At 42.8% G+C, this 21,408-nt stretch overlaps 1 protein-coding gene across 2 annotated transcripts in view; it reads right to left on the bottom strand.

Moving 5' to 3' along the window:
- The window catches only part of CAMLG (calcium modulating ligand), a 49,855-nt gene extending 30,506 nt beyond the window's left edge, over positions 1 to 19,349 (bottom strand). Inside the window, exons 1-2 of one of the 2 annotated variants that reach the window (XM_075274924.1) lie at positions 19,115 to 19,349; positions 6,566 to 6,993 (exon numbers count right to left, since the gene is read on the bottom strand). In XM_075274924.1, coding sequence (XP_075131025.1) covers positions 6,566 to 6,993; positions 19,115 to 19,265 — 579 coding nt within the window. In that variant the 5' untranslated portion in view covers positions 19,266 to 19,349. The remainder of the gene's footprint in view (positions 1 to 6,565; positions 6,994 to 19,114) is intronic. The other variant, XM_075274925.1, reaches the window with a different exon arrangement.
- Positions 19,350 to 21,408: the final 2,059 nt, after the last annotated feature.

Raw genomic sequence — 21,408 nt, 5'->3', positions numbered from 1 at the left:
TTTTTTGTAGTTGATGAGGTTTGCAAACATGTCAGTGGTTAAGTAATTTAGATATGCATTCCTGACAATTGTTTCTTATAATACTCATTTAGAAAAATGCTGTCTTATTATCTAAGAGCTCTGCTCCTGCTCCATTCACATTGGGTACTTACCATGGTCAAGACACGGTATAAAAGGCTACCTGGGGACTCCCTGGCTTCCCTGCCACCAAAGGTATCAATTTCCACCTTCTTTACCCCGTGAGGGGAACAGCAGGGATCAATTATGTCTGAGGCATGCAGGGATCCACAGGCTCCATCTCCCTCCTCCTCTAAGTAGATGGCAGCGATTCAGCCTCCCTGCTGGATCTGAGGCAGAGGGACCAGGACTCTCCTGGAGCTCTTGCTGATGACTTGGGCCTTCCACAGGTACCTGCTTATCCCACTATCTGCTCCAGCCCCTGACCCTACCCTGGCTCCCACTCGTCCCCTGGACATAGCACAGCAGAGATCAGCGGCGGCAGGGGCGCCGCTGCTCTCCATTGCCGCTTCTCAGGCTGGTGGACTAAGAGACTCTCAGCAATCGCTACAGATGACCCTTCCATTACTTAGACAGAGTGGCTGGCAACCATCTGCACGTGACTTGGGCCCTGATTGGGGCGTTAGCCCACCTTCCAAGAGATCCTTGTTTAACTCCCCTAGGCCTGCCTAGCAGCGCCCTTTACCTGGCTCAGATTTCTCCTCGGATGAGGACATGGTACCGCCTGTCACTTGCAAAAAAACTCAGAGGCCCAACTCTGCTCCTGCGGCCCTCCGTGCTGAGGTGTCTTCTTTTGTATCTTTCCTTCCACCACCAGAGGAAGCTACACTTACTTTACAGAAGCATCCAGAACTACAGGCCCTCCTCGCCCTGAGTACAAGGGACATGGACAGTCTTGCTATTGATCTGAAACATGCATGGTGCCAGGACCTGCATGTAGTGAAATCTGACATTTCTGACCTGCAGCACCGGGTGGCGGCCCTCGAGAGTTATTGAAAACCATAACGGCCGCAATAACATACGTATTCGTGGCCTCCCGGAGTCCGTCCAAACGGTTGACCTCGTCTCTACCCTCATGAGTATTTTTAACTCGATCCTTGGCCATCCCCTCTTAGTCTCACATCATACCTCCCAACTTTCAAAGAAGAGAAAGAGGGACAAAATGTGCCCCGCAGCAAATTTAGCTCCGCCCACTTCTAAGTTGACTCCGCCTGTTATCCATTTTTTTCCATGTGCTCCCACAAAGTATAATCCTCCTACAGTCACCCTAACGGGATATGCCCCCACATTATAATGTTCCCTTCCAATTGAGCCACAGTAAGAAGTCACGCTCCTAGTGCCCCAGTATAAACTGGGGGAAAATAGGAAGTGGAGGACATTAAACAATGGGGTAGTTGGAGGGGGACAAATTAATGGCAACTGGAGTGGAACATTAAAGTGGGTGCAACTAGAGGGGGGAGATTAAACTGGGGTAGCTGGAAGGGGAACATTAAACTGAGAGCAACTAGAGGCGGACATGCTGTCCCCAGTTTAATGTGCACTCTGCACCCCAAATCTCTCCTCCCACACTACACCCCACATCTCTCCCCTGCACACAGTGCACTCTGTACCCCACATCTCTCCTTCCATATTACACCCCACATCTCTCCCCTGCACAGTGCACCCCACATCTCTCCCCTGCACACAGTGCACCCCACATCTCTCCCTCCATACTACACCCTACATCTCTCCCCTGCACACAGTGCACTCTGCACCCCACATCTCTCCTTCCACACTACACCCCACATCTCTCCCCTGCACACAGTGCACCCCACACTACACCCCACATCAGTGCCTCTTATGAAGCCAAGGTACAGCAGTGATAGGTAAAGGACACAGCGACTCCCCAACCCAGAGTTTGGAGCGACTGGAGTGGTACTAGTCAAGAATGAGAGTGGCAACCGCAGCCGAAAAATATTTAGCACAATCCGGGACAGCCAACCCGCTTCTCCATTTGGACCTGAACAGGGTGGACCTAGCGATCCGTGGTGGCTTAGCAGCCCAGATTAACTTCCTGAAAACCTACCCCACCACTGAGAAAAACCGGGATGGTAGAATCACAGGCACAGTTTGGAAGAGTTACAACAGTCGGAGGAGGACATTCATTTTTAATAAGTTAATGCGGCCAGCCATGAAAGGCCCTTGATGTCCCATTGTGCTAGGTCAGTCTGCAAGGTGCGTTGGATCGGGAGTAGGTATCCGTCAGATTAGTAGGGAGGTGCACCTCCAAGTATTTGGGGCACCAAGGACCGTCTCTGGCAGGAAAACATTAAGGGCAGTACTTTTAGTTACTGTAAATGCCATAGACACTGATTTCCCTCAGGACGGGAAGCGGATGAGTAACAAAAAGGAGGACATTGTCCGTGAACGCTAATACTTTTAAATGGAGACCAGAGACCTGGAGGCCCTTGATCCATCAACAACTGAATATTTATCATTTTTTTATAATACTCCTTCTCCAAACAAAAAGAAAAGTGTTTTTTGTTAACTCAACAAAAATGCAAGCAAACTTACCCAAAAGAATCAACAGATAATTTTTGTTGCATCCAGAAAAATGGCTGCTTCCCAATCTAAAATAAAATTTGTGATATAAAGCAAAGTTGCTTTACCTTCTCCTCTTAGGTAAGAGAAGAAGAGGAACTATAACAAATAGATATGAGCTCATACCATTCGATCGAGTAGGGATTCGATCGAATATTACGGTATTCGACATATTCGATTCCGATCGAATACCACGCGGTAAATACAGTAAAAATTCTTATCCCCTCCCACCTTCCCTGGCGCTTTTTTTTTTGCACCAATAACTGTGCAGGGAAGGTGGGACAGGAAGTAGGAAAACGTAGACAGCGAAAAAAAAAATAGGAAAAAGTCATTGGCTGGCTAAATCAGGTGACCTTGGATTTATAAGAATAGTGTCAGCCATATTCGTGTCAGATGTGGTTTGGTGAGAGAGGGAGAGACATCGTGATCAGGGTCAGAGAGAGATTTTAGCTTCTGCTAGGCAGGAAAACTGAAAATCAACAGCTCTTTTCAGAGCTACACTGCAGGAAGTGTATATATACACCTCCAGTATATAGACTCAACCTGCCAAAATTTCATAAAAGCCCTCTTTAGGGCTCAATTCACCCCAAGGGCCAAAAATTAAAACTCTGTTGGTGCAAGGCTCAAGTCACCTCAAAGGCCAAAAACACTGCTGTTTAAAGGCTCTGCTGTTTAAAACTCTGCTGGTTAAAGGCTCAATTCACCCAAAGGGCCAAAAACTAAAACTCTGCTGCTACAAGGCTCAATTCACACCAAGGGCCGAAAACATTGCTGGTTAAAGGCTCAACTCACCTGAAGGGCCAAAATCACTGTTGGTTAAAGGTTCAATTCACCCCAAGGGCCAAAAACACTGCTGTTTAAAGGCTCTGCTGCGACAAGGCTCAATTCACCCCAAGGGCCAAAAACTAAAACTCTGTTGGTGCAAGGTTCAAGTCACCTCAAGGGCCAAAAACATTGCTGGTTAAAGGCTAAACTCACCCAAAGGGCCAAAAATACTGCTGGTTAAAGGGCCATTTCACCCAAAGGGCCCAAAACACTGCTAGTTAAAGGCTCAATTCACCCAAAGGGCCAAAAACACTGCTGGTTAAAGGCTCAACTCAACTCAAGGGCAAAAAACACTGCTGGTTAAAGGCTCAATTCACCCAAAGGGCCAAAACACTGCTGGTTAAAGGCTTAAGTCACCCAAAGGGCCAAAAACACTGCTGGTTAAAGGCTCAACTCACCCCAAGGGCGAAGAACTAGAACACTGCTGGTTAAAGGCTCAACTCACCCCAAAGGCCAAAAACACTGCTGATTAAAGGCTCAATTCACCCCAAGGGCCAAAAACACTGCTGGTTAAAGGCTCAATTCACCCCAAGGGCCAAAAACACTGCTGGTTAAAGGTTCAACTCACCCCAAGGGACAAAAACACTGCTGGTTATAGGCTCAACTAACCCAAAGGGCCATAAACTAAATTACTGCTCAATTCATCCCATATGCTCCTACAATCCTTAATTCATCCCAAGAGCCTAATAATCTGCTACTACAAGGAACAATTCACCTTAAGGGTCTCAATCTCTGCTACTACAAGGGTCAACTCACCTCAAGGGCATAATACTCTGCTGGTACAAGGCTCAACTCACTTCAAGGGCCTCAATCTCTGCTACTAGAAGGCTCAATTCACCTTAAGGGCCTCAATCTCTGCTGGTGCAAGGCTCGACTCATCCAAAAGGCCAAAAACACTGCTGGTTAAAGGCTCAATTCACCCCAAGGGCCAAAAACACTGCTGGTTAAAGGCTCAATTCACCCCAAGGGCCAAAAACACTGCTGGTTAAAGGTTCAACTCACCCCAAGGGACAAAAACACTGCTGGTTATAGGCTCAACTAACCCAAAGGGCCATAAACTAAATTACTGCTCAATTCATCCCATATGCTCCTACAATCCTTAATTCATCCCAAGAGCCTAATAATCTGCTACTACAAGGAACAATTCACCTTAAGGGTCTCAATCTCTGCTACTACAAGGGTCAACTCACCTCAAGGGCATAATACTCTGCTGGTACAAGGCTCAACTCACTTCAAGGGCCTCAATCTCTGCTACTAGAAGGCTCAATTCACCCCAAGGGCCTAATACTCTGCTGGTGCAAGGCTCAACTCACCTCAAGTGCCTCAATCTCTGCTGGTAGCTCAGCTTAAGGTTCTATAACTTAATTTGGAAGGGCTGACCTCAAGGGCCAGAAAATAATTTTTTTTGAGGTCTCACCACATCTCACAATGAAAGTTAAGGGGGGGGGCTGTTGGATTTCCCATTGCCTATGCCATCTGTGGTTGTCATGGGCAACGTGATTTAAAAGGGTGCTTGCTAATGTTTCTTTAGCTTACAATGTGTCTTTCTGTCCATACTAATGTAGAGGAAAGAAGGTTTCCAAGTATTTTTCCACTTTCATAGAGGTTGTATTGAGTTTGGAAAGTATCTAGTTGATAGGCTGTGATAGTGGGGTAACACTGGGACTTGGGCGTGTTAGATGCACCCAGGCATTCTTCCCCTGCTGTCCCAGTTGCATTCCAAAGGTGTTGGCATCATTTGCTGAGGTGCCATTGTGGCTTGGTGACTCTCCTTAGTCGAATTGTGGTTTCCCCTGAAACAAGCATTTTTTCCCCATAGACTATAATGGGATTCGATATTCAGTCGAATATTGAGGGTCTACTGGAAACGAATATCGAATATTTCACTACTCACTCATCTCTAATAACAACGTAATTATGCTGTTACAACAGACCTATCTACATGAAAGAACATTTGATCTCTAGAGCCTGCAGCTGTCACTGCCAACCAGGCCTACTTCCTGTAGTTACTACGGTATCTGAATCCACTAACTTTTAAGTTCATATGTTCAGTACATAGGAATATGTTTGAGATAAATGACCATTAATACTAAATTGTACTCAATTAATAAACATTCCTTTTCTAGGTTTCTATGTTATGTTAAGCTTAACATCAGAAGTATCGGCGTCCACCATCAGGGCGCCGAGAACTGTGGTTTTTACTGCATCCTCTAATCTTGGGGTCTCTGAAACTATACATCCGCTACATAGAAACTCTCCTGATGAACCTAGCATGGAGAATGATGCTGGGGGAAACGCGTAGAGGGAACAGTTTGTAATTAAAAACTAATGGAATAGTGCATTAGCAGAAATATCATTGAGCTGCAATTCAGAGATTTAGTGCAGACAATAGTGCTATGCATATCCAGAATGTTTTACTGCGGTTAGGGACAGAATAGAAACAATGTATCTCTGTCCGACCCCTGAATATATGCTAATATATAGGAGGATATAGACAGTAATCACGGGCATAATATAGTGGTTACAGTGTCATTTACTGAGCATCAGCGACGTAGTGACAAATTTAAAGTGCAAGGATCTATTCAAATCAAGGCTTTAGCACTTACTACTGCAGTATTCTTCTTGTTTGAATTAGGTGGAGCTTTAGAAGTGGGTGTGTGGGTGAGGTTGAGTTCATAGTGTTGAACTAGTGCTATCGTATCCCCCACAAAACTGACACTTTTGCTTCACCAACATTAAACCTATTCAGGCAAAAAAACAATTTTGGGGAGTGAGCTACTCTCTTGATGCTCAGGATATGTTTTTAACCAGAGTGTTTTCTATCATTGCCCTACAATACAATACCGACTAATATAGGGCTACAGGCTCCTCACTTCTCAGTTAGGGATTGTTCATACCTTATGCTGAGGGTAATTTATTTGGAGGAGTACAGTTTTCACGTATGTTATCACTATATATATGGTTTTAATATTCCCAATAAAGAATTGAAGTTTTATCTTATATTTTTTTGCCACTAAATTTACTTTACAATTAGACCCGCCTGTGTTTCTAGGTTTCTATATTGACTATAAAGACAACTGCTGCACCCATTGAACAAATACTAAAGAATAAGAAGTACAAAATATTTAAGTAGTAATCTTACCAGGTACTTGCAGATAAACAGTCTAACGGTCAATGCCAAAATAGCACTTCCGGCAAGCCTGAAAATGCGGAAAGAGTCCAATTCTTCCACTGCACTACCGGTTTCAGTAGCTGGCTTGTCACTACCGAGCTGGTTTCTAAGCTTCATAGCCTCATCAAATCTAGTAATGTATTGGTTCAGGCCTGTTGGCGCAGACTCAAAGGTCACATCTGTTCTATTTCTCAAAACATTGCTGTCGTTCTTGAACTCAGAATTCTTGCTTAAGTCTTTAGTTTCCATTGTGTATAACTCCATACAGTCCACTCCGGCACAAGGGTGATCACTTGAAGTTCCATTGTCTCCGGCAAGAATAGTCTTTCGCTTCATTAAAGATGGTTGCAACAAGAAAGAGTCTGAGTTATCAAGTTGTTCCATTCTGAGTTCATCTACTGAGAAAAAACAATGAAAGAAAGAAAGAAAGAAAGAAAGAAAGAAAGAAAGAAAGAAAGAAAGAAAGAAAGAAAGAAAAAAAAAACAACTTTACCAGATATAGAGTTTGAGTTTTCAAAAAAAAAAAAAGTTTTCTAGAATAAATGAAAAAATTAATAGGAAGACTGCTAAACCCTGACAATTATATTCAGATCCTTGCAAACATGCTTTACTCCTTTTCAACCTTAAAGGTTATGGACACATTTGCGAATTTAAAAAACAAACAGAACAAAACAAACAAAAACTTGGTGAGCAAGCTGTGAAAATTCATTCCTATTCAGCAGCCCTTATTTCCAATTTACAGTCTCTATTTTCAGGGTCCATTCACACGGAGGAAAGTGGTGCTATATTTGGCACTGAAGAATTTTCCACGCTGAAAAAAAAAGCCTCCTATTGACTTCAATGAGTTTCTGCTAGTTTTTTTTTTTTTTTTTTTAACACTCGTGCAATTTTCTGCTAGCGAGTAGAAAATAAAGCTAGTGGAACCCATTTAAATCAATGGGAGGCTTTTTTTTTCAGCGAGGAAAGTTCAGCGCCACTTTCCTCCATATGAATGGATCCTTAGGAATTCACTAGCAGTGGCAACACAATCTCTTTGTTCTCATTTCACCTGCACAACTTCAGCAATCACCCCCACCCCTTCCTTGTTCTTTGCCTGTTTGTAGTCTCAAAAAGTGCTTGCTCGCAATGGCATTCAATGGCTCATTGGGAAAAGTAATTTTTAACTAATCACATACTTGCATGGGCTTTAGAAATGCTATTCCACACCTACCTGAGGTAAATTGCCTCAGTGGTTTTTGAATAAGTCAATTTTTATTCATATGCTAATGAGCTTCCAGCCAGCACAAGAAGTTCCCAGCAGCACTCGTCTCTGCTATTATCTCCTATGTGTGTATGTGCAAGCAGGAAGCTGAGTCGTCATGATCATCATCATCAGCAACCTGTGCTGTATACACCCATAGGAAACAATAGCAAAGAGGGTGCACAATGCATATGAATAAAAACGGATTTATTCAGAAACCACTGAGGCAATCTATATACTAAAGGTAGGTGTGGAAAAGCCTTTCTAAAGGCTATGCAAGGATGTGATTAGTTAAAAATGACTTTTCCCAATGATAGAGCACCTTTAATATAAAGGAGCCTGGCGTCATATGATTTATGTACATGCCCCTTTCCAATAGAAAAAGTAAAGAAAAAACTGAACATGTATGACAATGCTGTCTTTATTTGAGGTATGTGGCCTCTAGTGAAAGTAAAAAAAATATAAATGCCCGCATACAAAATATTACATCAATCTTAGGTTTTTTGACACACCAGGTCAAAAAACTGGTCTTGAAAAAGACCTATTCATAGGATGTACCCATATCCCATTACAAAATAGAGCCCTCTGTTTAGTATACAGGCTAATACTATTAGATGATCATTGTTTCTATTGGTATTGGGGAAAAAGAGTCAAGCGGATAGTGTGTTTATTTAGATCGAGGCACTGCATGCACGGCATGCATAATTCACTAAGGTTGATGGAGAGGAGATATCTTGATATATATATATATATCAAATCAAATCAAACAAGCTTTATTGGCACGTCCGAGTAGATATTTGGCATTTGCCAAAGCTAGTAAAGTGTGTGTGTGTGTGGGAGTTGGATTCGGGTAGGTGAGTGGTGGGTATGGGAGGTGGGGCGGATGGTTCGGGGTATAACAGTCCGTGGAGTTTCATCTTCCTCTTAATTGGTGACCGCTATATGGGGAGGTGGGGTGGGGCGGGTGTATTGGGGTAAATATAACAGTCCGTGGAGTCTCATCTTCCTCTTAGTTGGTCACAGCTGGACATGTATCTCCAGCGATCTCCACAGTGGCCTTCTTCAATACAAGGTGATCTAAGCAATAGACATTCCCCAAAATGGTATAACTAAAAAGTACATCTGGCCTCGCAAAAAAACAAAAACAAACAAACACTCTATGCATCTCCTACAGCTGCAGGGTCACCTGTCAATGTGGCCTTGCAGCTGTTGCAAAACTACAACTCCCATATATTAAATATTTTACCATTTTTTGCTTCAAAATTTTTTTCCCCTATTTTCCTCCTCTAAAACCTAGGTGCGTCTTATAGTCCGAAAAATACGGTATATTTTTTTTTAAAAAAAGAAAACTTTTAAATCACCCCCCTTTTCTCTAGATAATATATAAATAAACATTAGGCATCCCCAAGTCAAAAAATGCCCAAAATATTAAAATGCAAAAACATTTGTCCTATATGGTAGCAGGAAAACAAATCAAAATGGCTGATTTGGTGGGGTTTTTTTTAGCCAAATTGCCTTCCTAAAAAAAAATTATATATATATATATATATATATATATATATATATATATATATATATATGGAACAAAAAGTGATCAAAACAGCATACATTCCCTGCTCACTCCAAAGTAAAAAAAGAAAGACATAAGAAAACAGCTGTACTGCATTTTTTTTTCTCAATTCCACCTCATTCTGAATGTACAAAATAATAAGTGGTACCATTTTGAAGTACAACTTGTAACATAAAAATCTACTTCTGTTTACTATGTAAACAGAAAAATGAGAAAGTTATGTCTTTTGGAATGCAGGGAGTAAAAAAAAACAAACACACTATAATGAAAGATGTCTGCGTCTCCTAGGAGTTAGGGGGCGTTCACACTACCGTCCCTTAAAGGAAATCTATCTTTGACATTTTTAACTAAACATATCTTTGCATAGCCTTTAGAAAGGCTATTCAAGAGATATCTTTTACTTTCTCATCAGCACTGGCGTTTTTGAAATATTCCAATTTTAGTGATATTAAAATTAGACAGCAAGGAGCACCACCAGCCTTCCTCTTCTCACTGCCCTCTAGAAGCAGTGAAGAAATGTAGGAGGAGGGATCCTGTGTAAAGAAGAAGGCGTTGAGAAGGGGAAGGCCGCTTCTGCGGCGCTCAAGCAACAGTTAAAAGGCTTCCAGTCCTCCATGCCGGCTAATTTGCATATCACTAAATCCAGGATAATAAAAATTGCCAGCATGATAGAATAAAATGTATCCCTGGAATAGTCTTTCTAAAGGCTATGGAAAAATATGTTTAGTTAAAAATGCCTATTGCAAACTTAGATCCCTTTTAACCCCTTAGTGACCCAGGACGTCTTGACTCGCATGGGGATGTATGGAGAGAGCCATACAGGGCAGATGCCGGCTGAATAATACAGCCAGCACCCGCCACTAACAGCTAACTGTTTACCCTGTAGATGCTGAGGTCAAATGGGACCACAGCGTCTAAATTGCGCAGGCGGCATGGGCACCACCTTTTTTCGCTGATTGCTGCCCTCCTGAACGTCACCAGAGGGCGGCAATCGGTTACTATGACAACCGGAAGCCTACTGAAGGAACCCAGGCTTGTCAGGGCTCATTCACATCTGCCTCCGGGGTCTCTGTTATACAGGTTTACGTTTCCTGCACGAAACTGGGCAGGAGACAGAAACCTGCAGTCATGTTTCAAACCCATTCATTTTAATGGGTTTGAAAAATGTCCGGCTGTGAGCGTTTTATGCTCTCCGCGGTGAAACAGTTTTCTTTTAAGTGGACACAGAATCGGAGATACAGGACTTTGTGTATGGTTTAAAAAAAAAACGGTTTCTCTGGAGAACATAAAACGCTCACGGCCGGACTCAGTCTGATAGGTTTCCATCTTCTGCTGGCAGAAGACGGAAACCTGATACGGAGACCCGAACGCTGGTGTGAACCCAGCGTCATAGCATTGATTCTATTGAACTGATGGCATTTTGCTATTCACTGCAATACAGTAGTATTGCAGTGAATAGTATGAGCGATGAAACCCTCTAGGTTTCAAGGATCCTAGGGAGCCTGATCATAAATGTAAAAGAAGAAAAAAAAAAAAGTTTTTGGTACTATTCCGTTATTGGGCCTGCAGAGCTTATCAGCACCAGCAGGGGGACAGCAGCAGTCAGCATCGGGAATGACATCCGAGGACTGACTGCTGGCCCGATGCTTGTGCCCAGCTCTCCTTCCATCTGACCCGTATCCCTCTCTGGCCCAGCTCTCCTTCCATCTGCCCCATACCCCTATCTGGCCCAGCTCTCCTTCCATCTGCCCCGTACCCCTCTCCCCGCCACACGACTAGGCCTGACCGACATTACTAGTTGGCGGGATGCTGCAGGAAGTTTGTCCCTCCGGGTTGCCATAGCTCCCCGCCGTTACTATGGTCGGCGTGTCCCTGAATCTCCGCCACCACTTTCAGGACCCTTTATTGAGCCCCGGTGTGTGCTGTTTTCTTCCTTCCGGTCTCTGTTCTCTTTACCGGCCATGGCTTCCAGTGCCAGCGTCTTTCTTTCCTCCTGAACGCGAACGGCCAGATTGAGAGCGCCGAGGTGAGGCCTAGTCATGTGGCGGGGAGAAGGGGTACGGGGCAGATGTAAGAAGAGCTGGGGGGCAGCACTGGGAGGATGGGCATCGATGTACTGGCTACTAGACACAGGGCACCAGCAGTCAGTCTCGGGGCGGGCCATAGAGGGGTACGGGGCAGATGGAAGGAGAGCTGGGCCAGAGAGGGGTACGGGGCAGATGGAAGGAGAGCTGGGCCAGAGATGGGTACGGGGCAGATGGAAGGAGAGCTGGGCCAGAGAGGGGTACGGGGCAGATGGAAGGAGAGCCGGGCCATAGAGGGGTACGGGCAGATGGAAGGAGAGCTGGGCCAGAGAGTGGTACGGGGCAGATGGAAGGCGCACTGGGCACAAGCATCGGGCCAGCAGTCAGTCCTCGCATGTCATTCCCGATGCTGACTGCTGCTGTCCCGATGCTGGTGCTGATAAGCTCTGCTGGCCCGATAAAGGAATAGTACCAAGTTTTTAAAAGTATTAAAAAAAATACAAAAGTTCAAATCACCCCCCCCTTTCCCTAGATCATATATAAAAGTAAATAAAGAAAAGTAAACAAACATTTTAGGTATCCCCGCGTTCCAAAATGCCCGAACTATTAAAATATTTATCTCTTACCGTGAATGGTGTAGCGGCAAAAAAAAACAAAATAGCCAAATAGCATTTTTTATAACACTTTGCCTCCTATAAAAAATTGACATGGCGACACAAAACTTTTTTCTATTTTGCAAAGTTTTTCATTTTTTAAAAAGGTATCAAAACATTACAAATTCTATATACAGTATATTTGGTATTGCCATGTTCGTACTAACATGCAGAATACAGTGAACACTGTAAAAATTAAACCCATAAGAAAATGGAGCAAATGCATTTTTTCTCCAACTCATTCAGAATTTTTTTCCAGCTTCCCAGTACATTGCACAGCATATTGAATGATGCTATTACAAAGTACAATTTATCCCGCAAACAATAAGCCATCATGTGACAGTGAACTGAAAAATGGAAAAAAGTTATGGCTAGTGGCGTAACTACCGGGGTAGCAGCTGCCACAGAGCCCGGGGCATTAGGGGCCCGGCGACAGCCGCTACCGCTGCGTTTTTTTGTTTTGTTTTTTTATAGGCCGTTACCGGTCGAGGTCTTCGGCGTCCGTGTCAGTCGGGGGCGGTGGGGCCACTAGTTATGGCTCTTGAAATGTGAGAAGGGAAAAACGAAAATGCGAAACCGAAAAATGGCTGGGTGGCCGAGTCCTTAAAGAGGACCTTTCATCAGATCGGGCACATGCAGTTTTATATACTGCTGGAAAGCTGACAGTGCGCTGAATTCAGCGCACTATTGGCTTTCCCGATCTGTGCCCGGTGTAAAGCGCTATCGGTCCCGGTAAAGTAGCGCTTTACAGTCGAAGGGCGTTTCTGACACTTAGCCAGGGACGCCCTTCTGCCCAACAGCGCCTATTGCGCTGTGCTCTGAGACCGGGGAGGAACGCCCCCTCCCTCTCCTGCTAATACTCGTCTATGGACGAGCTGTGCAAGCAGAGGGAGGGGGCGTTCCTCCCCACTCACACAGTACAGCGCGATAGGCGCTGCTGGGCAGAAGGGCGTCCCTGGCTCACTGTCAGAAACGCCCTTCTGACACTAAAGCGCTACGGTACCGGGACTGATAGCGCTTTACATTGGGCACAGATCGGGAAAGCCGATAGTGCGCTGAATTCACTGTCAGCTTTCCAGCAGTATATAAAACTGCATGTGCCTGATCTGATGAAAGGTCCTCTTTAAGGAGTTAAAGCAACTAAAACAGGGACCTACAGTTCTCAGTGCAGCCCACAGGTAACTTACCCACTGCGCTTGAACATGCCCACTGTATGATGAGCATGGAATGAGTATCCTTACACTACTGAGATTTCCACAGCTTAACCGGTTAAGGACCGCTGGCCGTAAATTTACGGCCAGCAATCCTGGTCTCTAAAGACCAGCCGATTGTAAATTTACTGCCGGTCTTCAGAGACTCACTAGGCAGGGGGTGGGGCGGGGGGAGGGCAGGGGTTAGGTGTTACTGACACCTAACCACCCCCTCAACAACGTTCAGTCGGATTCAGTTCCGACTGAACGTTTTAACCCTTTCGATCGTGCCGTGAAACATCACGGCGCGATCGAAAGGGATCCGCCGAAGATTGAACCTGATCGGCACCCCCTGCGGCGAGATCGGGGGGTGCCGATGTCAGTAAAAGGTAGTCTGGGGTCTGGCCAGTGACCCCAGACTACCGGAGCCCCCACTTACCTGGTGATCCTGCCAGGCAATGGAGGAAGTGAGCGATGCAGCTCACTTCCTCTGCAGCTTACAGGACACGAGCAGGCTTGTGTCCTGCTCGTGTCCTGTCTGCTAATGTGCAGAATCAGTTGATGCTTTCATCAAAGCACATGAAAAAGTAAAAAAAAAAAAAAAAAAAGTAAAAAATAAAAATAAGTGTATAAAAAAAGTAATAAAGTTATAAAGACCAAAAATCCCTTTTTTCTATACAAAATGAATTATATAAAAAAAGTACTAAAAATTAATAAAAACAATGCATATTTGGTATCGCCGCGTCCGTAACAACCTGTACAATAAAACTGAAATAATATTTAATGTATACGGTGTGCATCTGAAAAAAAAAAAAAAAAAACGGAAAAAACCCGCCGGAAGTAATGATTTTTCACCATATCACCTTACAAAATATGCTATAAAAAGTGATCAAAAAAATCATATGCACCCCACAACAGTACCAATAAAAAGCGCAGGTTGTCCCGCAAAAAATAAGCCCTCAACCAACACTGTCAACCGAAAAATAAAAATGTTACGCCTCTCAGAAAATGGCGATGCAAAAATCACTGATTTATGTCCCCAAATGTGTTATTGTTCTGCAGAAATAGTATCGCATAAAAAAATACTATAAATGAGGTATTGGCGTAACCGTACCGACCCGCAGAATAAAGGACACATGTTACTTATACTGTGCGCTGCATGGCGCAAAATTTAAAGTGCACAACTCAATGCCAGGATTAATTTTTTTTTTTTAATCCAGCAAGAAAGAGTTAATAAAATGTATTCAGTATGTTGTAGGCACCCAAAAATGGTGTCATTATAAAATGCATCTCATCCCGCAAAGAACAAGCCCTTATATGGCCACGTCACCAGAAAAATAAAGAAAATATAGCATCTACCAATGTGAAGACAAAAAACCCCAAAATCGCCAAATTATTAGAATACAACTGGCGGCGGCAGGAAGGGAATGTATAAGCTGTGTCAGTGTACATCAGGAGACACCCCAGATTTACAGCTTACAAGGGAAAGACACCAGAAGTGACCCCCAAAATGACCCCAGAGTGACTCCCCCAATCATAGGAGCTCCTGGGACATAGTAGGGAATTTGGTGTCCCCAATGTTCTCCGCACAGCTTATATATTCCCTCTTCGCCATCTGCTGTGCAGTCACGTCTGGGATACTAATACTCACTACACCCCCTGATAAATTCTTTGAGGGGTGCAGTTTTCAAAATGGGGTCACTCCTGGTACCCCATGGAATCCACTTTTCTGGTACCTTACAGGCTCTACAAACATGACATGGCGGCCAAATATCAAATATTCAAATCTGTACTCCAAAAGTCGCATTGCGCTCCTTCCCTTCTGCGCCCTGCTGTGCGCCCAAACTGCAGTTTATGCCACATGTATGACACTGGTGTACCCGGGATAACGGACGTAATGTCATATGTGGTATAAACTGATATTAGGGCACAGCCGGACACAGAAGGGAAGAAGGGTTATTGAGTTTTTGGAGCACAGACGGTTTGGTTTTTGGATGCCATGACACTTTTGCAGAGCTGAAACACTAGTAAAGTGGAATCCCCTGATATGTGACCTTATTTTGGAAACCACACTCCCGAAGGATTTACCCAGGGGTACAGAGAGCATTTTTAACCCCCAAGTCTTGCTATAACTTATTATCCATAAATGAATACGAAGCTGATTGTGAGAGGTGAAAATGACCATTTTTCCAGGAATACGTAATTTCAGTGCGTAATATGTTGTGCCGGCCTTGTATCAGAGATGAACGCTCTAAAAGCTGTTGTGCCCGGGATACCCGCTTAACAGTTTTTGGAGTGTCTCTGCTGACATAAGTTGGGCACAACATATCGGGCACTGAAATGGCGAATCTCTGGAAAATTTTCATTTTTAACTTCTCATTATCAGTTGCGATTTCATTTCTGGAAACTAAATAAGTGCAACACTCAAGGGTGAAAAATGCTCGCTACTCCATTTGATAAATCCCATCAGTGGGCTAGTGTCCAAAATAGGGTGACATGTCTGCGGATTCCACTTTATTGACAATTCAGGGGCTTTGCAAAAGTGACGTCCAAAAACCAAACTGTGCTCCAGAAACCAAAATAGCGCTCCTTCCCTTCTGCGCCCTGCTGTGTGCCCAAACTACAGATTATGCCACATGTATGACACTGGTGTACCCGGGATAACGTACATAATGTCATATGTGGGTATAAACTGATATTAGGGCACAGACGGACACAGAAGGGAAGAAGGGTTATTGGGTTTTTGGAGCACAGACGGTTTGGTTTTTGGATGCCATGACACTTTTGCAGAGACCCTAAACTTGCCCCTACAAAATGGGGTTTACAGTTACCTCCAGGTCTCTCCAAAACCAACATGGCCCCCAGAAAGTCTCTCTATATCTGTACCCCAAAAGCTAAAAAGCGCAGTGCTCCTTCCCTTCTGAGCCCTGCTGTGTGCCCAAGCAGCAGTTTACACCCACATATATATTTTTTTGCCCCTCGGGATGTCCCCTTAATAGTTTTAGGAGTGCAGGTCTCTGATAACACAAAGTGGACGCAACGTATTGGGCACCGAAATGGCATATTTCTTTCAAAATTTCAATTTTCATTTTGGACATTCATTTTTTGGAAGCATTTTAGGCACAAAATGATAATACCCCTTGATTCATTCCTTGACAGGTGTAGTTTATAAAATGGGGTCATTTTTGAGGGGTTTCCATTGTATTGATACTTTAGGGCCTCAGCAAATGCGACATGGCACCTGAAAACTATTCCAGCAACATCTGCCCACCAAAATCCAAATAGCTCTCTTTCCATACTGAGCCCCACCATGTACCCATACAGCAGATTATGGCCACATATGGGGTACTGCTGTGTTCAGGAGAAATTTTGTAACAAACTGTGGGGGGCTTTTAATTCTTTAACTACTTGCAAAATTAAAAATATGGCGCTAAATGGACGATTCATTGGGAAAAAAAAAGTAATTTTTCATTTTTACGTCCCAAGGTTAATAAAATCTGTGAAACAACTGTGAGGCCAAAATGCTCACTATACCCCTAGATAAATTCTATGAGTGGTGTAGTTTCCAAAATGGGGTCACTTTTAGGGGGTTTCCACTGTATTGGTACTCTAGGGGCTCTGCAAATGCGACATGGGACTTGAAAAATATTCCAGCAAAATCTGTCCTTCAAAAGCCAAATAGCCCTCTTTCCATTCTGCGCCCCGTCATGTTCCCATACAGCAGATTATGGCCACATATGGGGTATTGCCGTGTTCAGGAGAAATTGTGTAACGGACCTTAGGGAACTTTTCCCCCTTTATCCTCTTGTGAAAATGAAAAATTTGGGGCTAAATTGACAGTTTATTGGAAAAAAAGTAATTTTTCATTTTCATGCCCCAATGTTAATAAAATCTGTGAAACAGCTGTAGGGTCAAAATGCTCACTATACCCTTTCATATGTTCTGTGGGGGATGTAGTTTCCAAAATGGGGTCACTTTTAGGGGGTTTCCACTGTATTGGTACTCTAGGGGCTCTGCAAATGAGACATGGCACCTAAAATTATTCCAGCAAAATCTGCCATCCAAAAGCCAAATAGCGCTCTTTCCATTCCAAGCGCCGCCATGTACCCATACAGCAGAATATGGCCACACATGGGGTATTGCCGTGTTCAGGATAAATTGTTTAACAAACTGTGGAGGGCTTTTACTCCTTTATCCCCTTGTGAAAATTAAAACTTTGGGGATAAAGTGACATTTTAGTAATTTTTCATTTACACATCCCAATGTTAGTAAAATCTGTGAAACAACTGTAGGGTCAAAATGCTGACTATACCCCTTGATGAATTCTGTGAGGGGTGTAGATTATAAAATGGGGTCACTTTTGGGGGGGTTTCCATTGTTTTGGTACTCTAGGGTCTCTGCAAATGAGGCATGGTGCCTGAAAATTATTCCAGCAAAATCTGCTGTTCACACACCCAGTGTCGCTCCTTCCCTTCCATGCACTGCCGTGTACCCAAAAATCAGTTTACACCCACATGTGGGGTATTTCTGTGCACGGGAGAAATTGCACAACAAACTGTCAGATGCATTTTCTCCTTTAACCCTTTGTGAATGTGTTAATTTTAGGTCTAAATGAATGTATTAGTGAAAAAAAATGAAATGTCTAAATTTCACTTCCATATTATTTTTATTCTTATGAAAAACTTAAAGGGTTAACAAACATCCCAAATGCTGTTTTGAATAATTTGAGGGGTGTAGTTTTGAAAATGGGGTGATTTATGGGGGTTTCTATTATACAGGCCTTTATAATTCCTTACAGAACTGAAGCGGTCCCTAAAAAATTGGTTTGGGGAATTTCCTTGCAAATCTAGAAAATCGCTGTTACACTTGTAAGCCTTGTAACATCCAAAATAAATTAAAAGACAATCAAAAGATGATGCCGATATAAAGCAGAGATATGGGAGATAATATTTATTCATGTATTTGGGTGGTATGACTATCTGCCTGAAAAGCAGAGAATTTCACATTTTGAAAATTGCAATTTTTTCCAAATTTCCATCAAATTTCCTAGTTTTTTTTTATAAATAAATACAAAAATATTGATTAATATTTACCACTAACATGAAGTACAATGTGTTACGAAAAAACAGTCTCAAAATCACTTGTGTAAGTTTAACCGTCTCAAAGTTATTGCCATTTAAAGTGACATGTCAGTTTTGAAAAAAAAGGCCTGTTCTTTAACATACTTTTGGGCCCGGTCCTTTACCGGTTAAAGGAATCCTATCATATAAAACACAATTTTTTCTCGGTACCACGAAAGAGAAAACTCATTTGCATACCGACAAAAAACAGGATTACAGGTGAACGGCGGCGCGGAGAAGACAATGAAAGGTAGGAGAAGAATAGCCTTTCTTAAGGCTATTCCGACATGGTACCTAGAAAAAATTGTGTTTGAATGATAGGATCCCTTTAAAGAGTCAAGTAATCAAGTAATTATAACAGAGCTAATTTACCCTACACATACAATTGTTGGGCAGAATACTGAGGTACTGAGGAAGAACAACGTATCACATGGAGTGCCCCTGGATCCGAAGGTTAATTCACTTAATATCACGATGCCAACAGTGCATATGCATATACTCGAATCTGGGAAACTAGGTTCTTTCCACCTTCATATTTATAATTTAACACTAAATATGGCACTTCAACAATATGCCAGTTTCATATATCAGGCAAATGTATTTTTTTCCATAATTATTTGACCTAGATCAGCTACATAGAAACTGCAACACAAATCAGCAAGTATTAAGAATAACAGATCCTACATCTACAATACAATATGATCTTAAGAAAAAAATCGCACCGGTGCTGGCCGGCTTGTGGATACCCATTATCCTATTCATTCTCTCCTCCGAATTGGTAATTAGCTTTCGTCGCCGGATTTCAGCTCTCCTTTGAGATGCGGTCATTGTTACATCGGTAACCAAGTCTCCGATTTTGTTCAGGGTTGCCATAATGTATACGTAATTTGCCAGTCCCTTGCAACCTTCCTCAGTTCTAAACGCAATAAACTGCTGACATCTCTACGGTAGTAGCAGGGTGGTGTCGCCTTCTTATGACGTTATACATAAGAGAAATAGTGCCATCTTGCGGTTGACCACCGAATATATACGTACATATGGTTAGTTTTATAATTTTAGCCGCTAAAACAGGCTATAGGCTAAGCGTACTCTGTTGGGATGGCAGCCTTCTTTTTTGGGGGTAGTTTACCACTTGCCGCCGACCTTAATCAAGTTAATTTATCTCCCATCGCTATATTATCTATACGTTGGAGCGCTAGTGATATTTCCGAACTGCAGAAGCAGCGCCATCTTGTGGCTGATTATAGGTTATGGTTAGGTAGTTTGTCTTTTGGCTGACGCTAAAGCAATAATATAAATCATAATAATCAGAATAATTTTATTCATACATTTCCAATTTATTCCACAGCACATTACAAATTAAAGGGTACATTAACAGGCAAGATTAGGCGTTTACAATATAATAATTAACATATCAATAGGAGTTAGGGCCCTTCTCATGAGATTTTACAGTCTATTAGGAGATGGGGAGATACATGAAAATCAGAAATAGAAATAACAGTAGATTTGTTTTTTTGATCCGTTTCAGGCTGAGATTGCATGTTGTGAAGATGCAATGTTTTGGAGTACCTGCAATATGGATGCATGCAATTCTGGCTAATCCCATCCACATATTGCAGAAAAAATTCTGCAACGGAAAAGCTGTGTTTTCAACAATGTTTGCATTTTTAAAAATCACAGCATGTCATTTATACCTATAGAGATGCTAGCATTTTCCGTATAGGTTTAATAGGGGAAAACTATGGACTGTGGACTTTCTGTGAAAAACGTTAAAGAGGACCTTTCACCATTTTTCACACAGGCAGTTCTATATACTGTCGGAAAGCTGACAGTGCGCTGAGTTCAGCACATTGTCGGCTTTCCCGATCTGTGCCCGGTGTCAAGAGCTTACGGTCCGGTACCGTAGCTCTTCTATGGTCAGAAGGGCGTTTCTGACAGTTAGCCAGAGACGTCCTTCTGCCTCGCGGCGCCAATCGCGCTGTGCTGTGAGAGCCGGGAGGAACGCCCCGATTGGCGCCGCGAGGCAGAAGGACGTCTCTGGCTAACTGTCAGAAACGCCCTTCTGACCATAGGGTACCTGACCGTAAGCTCTTCACACCGGGCACAGATCGGGAAAGCCGACAGTGTGCTGAACTCAGCGCACTGTCAGCTTTCCGGCAGTATATAGAACTGCCTGTGTGAAAAATGGTGAAAGGTCCTCTTTAAGCAAAAAAAACCACAATGAATTTCTGCCATGGTTTTTTTCACAGTGTTTTTTTGCTGCAACTTACTTAGCCTCAGCTTATTTGTATCAGAAACTTACACTCCTAAAATAAATTGAATATTTCATCATTATTTATATAGTGCGATCACAACAATTTATAGACCACAGTATTGGAATAAGACAATATAAAGCTAGCATCACACTAATATGCTACTGTCAGGGAAATAGCACTGCATGTTTCCATGTAAGCCACTATACATCTGGTGTTTACCTGGTGGCTAAGCCCACACATAGATCTGTTGTATCATCCAGCAGTGGACCCCCCTGCATTTCATCTCTATATCTGGATCTGTTTCCAACCTTTGAATTACAAAGGTTGAAAGCCGTGCTGAACCTGTGGCAAAGAATTGACCTGCTGCAGGTATGTAAAAGGTAATAGTAGCTTATTGAGGAACAGAGATTTCAACCTAGGAGAGCCCTTCACAGAGAGATATTTAAAGACTCAGTTCCTCACATCTATTGATTACATAGTAGTATTACATATTGCTAGAGATCCATCAGTGCACTAGTGCTATTCTTCCATAGACTTTTATTATAAGGAAAATGTTTGTTCTCGTACTGTGTTAGCCAGTGGGTAGGAAATATAAAAAAACATAATGGTATTACATAGTGCTAGAGATCCGTCAGTGCACTGGTGCTATTCTTCTATAGACTTTTATTATAAGGAAAATGTTTGTTCTCATACTGTGTTAACCAGTTGGTAGGAAATATAAAAAAAACAACAACAACAAAAAAAAAACTTGATAGTCTTCA

This window comes from Leptodactylus fuscus, chromosome 5, assembly GCF_031893055.1.
Source record: "Leptodactylus fuscus isolate aLepFus1 chromosome 5, aLepFus1.hap2, whole genome shotgun sequence".
Lineage (NCBI taxonomy): Eukaryota > Metazoa > Chordata > Amphibia > Anura > Leptodactylidae > Leptodactylus > Leptodactylus fuscus.
Note: the sequence above shows the minus strand (reverse complement) of the source record. Positions and strands in the feature narration are given on the sequence as shown.